Here is a 4,557-nt window from a genome sequence, read left to right as displayed (position 1 = left end):
AATCGCATGGGCAGATAGAGCTAAGGAAGGCAGAAAGAAAGCTATGCATCAAATAAGTAGACTATTAAATGAGTGTACGTTGACGTATCAAATGTGAAACCTCTTTCTGTAACCAGGCCAAACAGTGCGGGTTTTGGAGCACCTGTAGATGAAAGAGGGGCTGATTTCCACTTAACACCAATTTGATGACACAGTTAAAATGTGCATAGACATTGCTTTTGTCTATTATTTTGGATTGCATCCGATCAACTGATTCAGTGGTGTAAAGTTTCAGCTTGTTATGTTGTCCACTGTGAATCATGATGGTCGCCTAAAATCTTTAGGACGTTGTCTCATGGTCCCGAGGAGGTTTTGTCTAGTTCCTAGTTTGTCCCGAGGACGTTTTTAGGACGTTGCCGAATTTCCTCAGGACATCCCCTGTTTGCTGGGTAGATGTGTCTTTAGGTGCTGTTACCCTAGTTGCATTTTTCTTCGGTTACATGGACAAATTTCGGCCACAATACCGTGCTCAGCAAATTCATTGATTGCGCAACATTCAAACAATTCTTCGGGAGATTTTCATGGGCATTTCTGATATGCTGTTATCATATCACACACCAACCACTTCAAGAAGGGAACTGTTTGGAGTTAATCCTCGGGGAAACCTGGACTTGAGAAACCAACAGGTGAAAGGTCAAGGAATGAACACTAAATATAAAACGGGGTTGTCTGGGGTTTTTCTCTCTCTGCATTGTTGGTAAGTAAGCAATTTCACTGTTTGTCTACACCTGTTGTTTACGAAGCATGTGAAGAATAAAAATAGATTTTTTTGGAGGGGTTGATGCCTTCAAGTCATACACACTGTACAGACACACATGCATTCAGAGACACACACACATCTTAAAGTTGAGAGATTCCAGGAAGTGAACTCAGAAAAATACACTAGCTAGTGACAACTGACGGTAGCTGTTCAGATGTGTATGGTGTGTGAAGGCAGTCAGATCTCTCCTCTCTGTATCTAGATCCCTCTGCACCACCATGATCAACACTTACCAGACCAGCATGCCTCCACCACCTATTCCCCCACGGCTAGGCTCTGTCATGTCGGCACCAGGACCAGGCCACAGCAAACCTCTCCTCAGGTTCCTCATTGGCATGATAGTGCTTCAAATGGTTCTGCTACTGGGGGGATTCGCCTACCTGTACCACACGGACAACAAGGTAAGAACTCACCTCTCTTTAAATATATAGACACAGTTATACGTCTAAGAGTTGGTCTAGCTTTCAGGTTCATTGGTGTTGGGCAACGTTTCTTAGTGCCAAGTTCAGAACTATCATAGATCTTGGATACAAGTCTATTTTTGTTATGCAGCCTATTTGAGAATAACATGTTTCGCTGTAGTTACTTAAAAAATAATAAATTATAAAAGACAGTAGGCCTATTTTCCTAAAGTTTAATTTTAAAATATTCTCAAGAATGTGCGTGTAAGTGGCAATGATATAAATGTATTTTGTTATGTATAATAACTATGTTATAGCGGAAATCTATCCTGGGGTGTCTTACAGAGTGGGATATCGTTTGACTACACATAAGACCTCTTGGATCACTCTTCAAAAGCGATGGGGTTTAACGAAGAGCATCTTTTCAACATAAAAAAAATATTCCAGTGATAACCTATGCCTATTCTTCAAGCACAGGGGGTCTATCAGGAAACTTCCCAGGATCCGAATAAAACTTCAACAGAAACATTTAGAAACAGCACGTGCACAACAACCGCTTAGTCCTAACGTTTCATGAGTTTGTCCCGATGTGAACTTGAAAGACTGAAATATGATCATCCTTAAGCAGTGCCGATATTAAGACACATTTAGCTAGAATAGAGTTAACGTTTATTCCTGCTTTGTTGGGGCTCAGTATCACGAGGACCTTGAACGCAAGTACCTGGATGATATGATCGTCCTGAAGAGACTTGAAGAGTGTGAGAAAGACATCCAGTCGGTGCTGGACTGTAAGAAGCTTGTGGAGAAATACAAAAGCATCCTGGCAAAGGTAGGCCGAGGTTGCCGAGACTCAAATTAAGATATCGGAGGTTTCATGAGTACATTTTGTAGAAGAAAAAACATGCAGTATTAACATATGATTAAGCAATGCTGTGCTTTCCTGTCTCTCCTCTCAAGGTCTCACAAGAGGAAGGAAGAGGTATGTTCAAATCTTTTATAGCATCTACGTATGTATAATTTTACTTTACTTGCTACTCTACCAAGCTCACCTTCTGTCAGCAGAGAACCTTCTCTTCTGGGAGGGTGAAGACTTAACTGTTTGTCTGTTCTGTTTCAGCTGCTAAACTCACTGGGGATGGGCCCTCGAATGGAGCCATGGCACGCATGGTAGTCAAGCAACCTGTTTCTGGTACGCCCCCAAGTAAGAGATGTTACTTACCACTATAATTCTAGGTTTGTTTTGTAGGAACATAGTGGCCTATGTTCCTACAAGATATACGCGTTTCAGTATAAGGTTTTAAATGCACTTAAACATGTCAATTGTCTGCTTGAACAGCAAAGTATCTGGAGTGGAACATAGGCCACTCAGTGCGGAGGAACGTCCAGTACTACATGTCCAGCTGGCTGAAGGTGCTGCAGCCTGGAGACTACAACATCTACTCCCAGGTGGCGTTCTCCAAATGGCACCCCAAAACCCCTCTGGCCAGCCGGGTGAAGCTGAGGAAGGGGGAGACGGGAGAGGAGAAAGACCTGATGACAGCCTACTGCAGCCTGGGGGACCAGGATCATACAGACGTGTGTACAGCTTTCCAGGGAGGAGTGTTCAGTCTGGAGCCAGACGATCAGCTTAGTGTGTGGGTGACGGACCCCAGCCTAGTCAATTATGAGGAGGGGACTACCACTTTTGGATTGTACAAACTGTAGGCTGGTCATCACAATGGACATTGCCTACAGTATGGAGATGATGGACTGCGTTACTTTGGATTATGCCTGTTTTTGGAGCGATGAATGGAATCAAGGCCATGTGAGTGGTTGGAGTGGGACAGGACTGAATACAATCTGCTAAATGGATCTTAACACGGACTAGACCAGTGGTTCCCAAACTTTTTATAGTCCCATACCGCTTCGAACATTCAAACTCCAGCTGCGTACCCCCTCTAGCACCAGGGTCAGCTCACTCTCAAATGTTGTTTTTTGCCATCATTCTAAGCCTGCCACACACACACTATACGACACATTTATTAAACATAACAATGAGTGAGTTTGTGTCACAACCCAGCTCGTGGGAAGTAACAAAAAGCTCTTATAGGACCAGAGCATAAATAATAATAATCAATAATTTTGCTCTTTATTTAACCATCTTACATATAAAACCTTATTTGTTTATCAGAAATTGTGAATAACTCACCACAGGTTAATGAGAAGGGTGTGCTTGAAAGGATGCACATAACTCTACAATGTTGGGTTGTATTGGAGAGAGTCTCAGTCTTAAATCATATTCCATACACAGTATGTGCCTGTATTCAGTTTTCATGCTAGTGAGGGCCGAGAATCCACTCTCACATAGGTACGTGGTTGCAAAGGGCATCAGTGTCTTAACAGCACGACTTGCCAAGGCAGGGTACTCTGAGCGCAGCCCAATCCAGAAATCTGGCAGTGGCTTCTGATTAAATTACATTTTCACAGAACCGCTTGTTGCAATTTCGATGAGGCTCTCTTGTTCAGATATCGGTAAGTGGACTGGAGGCAGGGCATGAAAGGGATAACGAATCCAGTTGTTTGTGTCATCCATTTTGGGAAAGTACCTGTGTAATTGCGCACTCACTCAGCTATAATCACATTTGACATTGTCTATAAGCTTGAGTTTATTTGCACACAAAAAAATCATACAATGATGGAAAGACCTGTGTGTTGTCCTTGTTAATGCAGACAGAGAAGAGCTCCAACTTCTTACTCATAGCCTCAATTTTGTCTCGCACATTGAATATAGTTGCGGAGAGTCCCTGTAATCCTAGATTCAGACCATTCAGGCGAGAAAAAACATCACCCAGATAGGCCAGTCATGTGAAAAACTCATCATCATACAAGTGGTCAGTCAAGTGAAAATTATGGTCAGTAAAGAAAACTTTAAGTCCGTCTCTCAATTCAAAAAAACGTGTCAATACTTTGCCCCTTGATAACCAGCGCACTTCTGTATGTTGTAAAAGCGGTATATGGTCGCTGCCCATATCATTGCATAGTGCAGAAAATACAAAAGAGTTCAGGGGCCTTGCTTTAACAAAGTTAACCATTTTCACTGTAGTGTCTTAAAACATTTTTCAAGCTGTCAGGCATTCCCTTGGCAGTAAGAGCCTCTCGGTGGATGCTGCAGTGCACCCAAGTGGCGTCGGGAACAACTGCTTGCACGTGCGTTACCACTCCACTATGTCTCCCTGTCATGGCTTTTGCGCCATCAGTACAGATACCAACATGAGCAGCAGCTACGTTTGGCTACATACAGACCGTTAGTGGAAGTCCCACAAGAGAGTAACGGTTAATGCGATTGGATGTTAATTATTTGAATAGGCTACCTGTATT

General features: G+C 42.9%; 1 protein-coding gene across 2 annotated transcripts; it reads left to right on the top strand.

Moving 5' to 3' along the window:
• The first annotated feature begins 954 nt into the window (after window positions 1-954).
• On the top strand, window positions 955-3,132 carry cd40lg (CD40 ligand). 2 transcript variants are annotated; one of them, XM_029730877.1, is made up of 5 exons: window positions 955-1,200; window positions 1,895-2,029; window positions 2,158-2,179; window positions 2,318-2,389; window positions 2,537-3,132. In XM_029730877.1, the coding sequence occupies exons 1-5, from the start codon at window positions 1,018-1,020 to the stop codon at window positions 2,902-2,904; spliced, it is 780 nt and encodes a 259-aa protein (XP_029586737.1). In that variant the 5' UTR covers window positions 955-1,017; the 3' UTR covers window positions 2,905-3,132. The 2 variants fall into 2 exon arrangements, with proteins under 2 accessions (XP_029586737.1, XP_029586729.1); XM_029730869.1 differs by having other exon boundaries at window positions 2,318-2,401.
• The last annotated feature ends 1,425 nt before the right edge of the window (window positions 3,133-4,557 follow it).

Source organism: Salmo trutta, chromosome 3 (assembly GCF_901001165.1).
Source record: "Salmo trutta chromosome 3, fSalTru1.1, whole genome shotgun sequence".
NCBI lineage: Eukaryota > Metazoa > Chordata > Actinopteri > Salmoniformes > Salmonidae > Salmo > Salmo trutta.
The sequence above is the reverse complement of the archived record's forward strand: the minus strand, read 5'-3'. Positions and strand labels throughout refer to the sequence as shown.

Excerpts from the sequence above, each read along its gene's own strand:
- cd40lg (XM_029730869.1), top strand. The coding sequence starts at position 1,018 with ATGATCAACACTTACCAGACCAGCATGCCTCCACCACCTATTCCCCCA. Across the intron at positions 2,030-2,157 it reads ACAAAAGCATCCTGGCAAAG|GTCTCACAAGAGGAAGGAAG; the intron begins GTAGGCCGAGGT and ends TCTCCTCTCAAG. Across the intron at positions 2,180-2,317 it reads CTCACAAGAGGAAGGAAGAG|CTGCTAAACTCACTGGGGAT; the intron begins GTATGTTCAAAT and ends GTTCTGTTTCAG.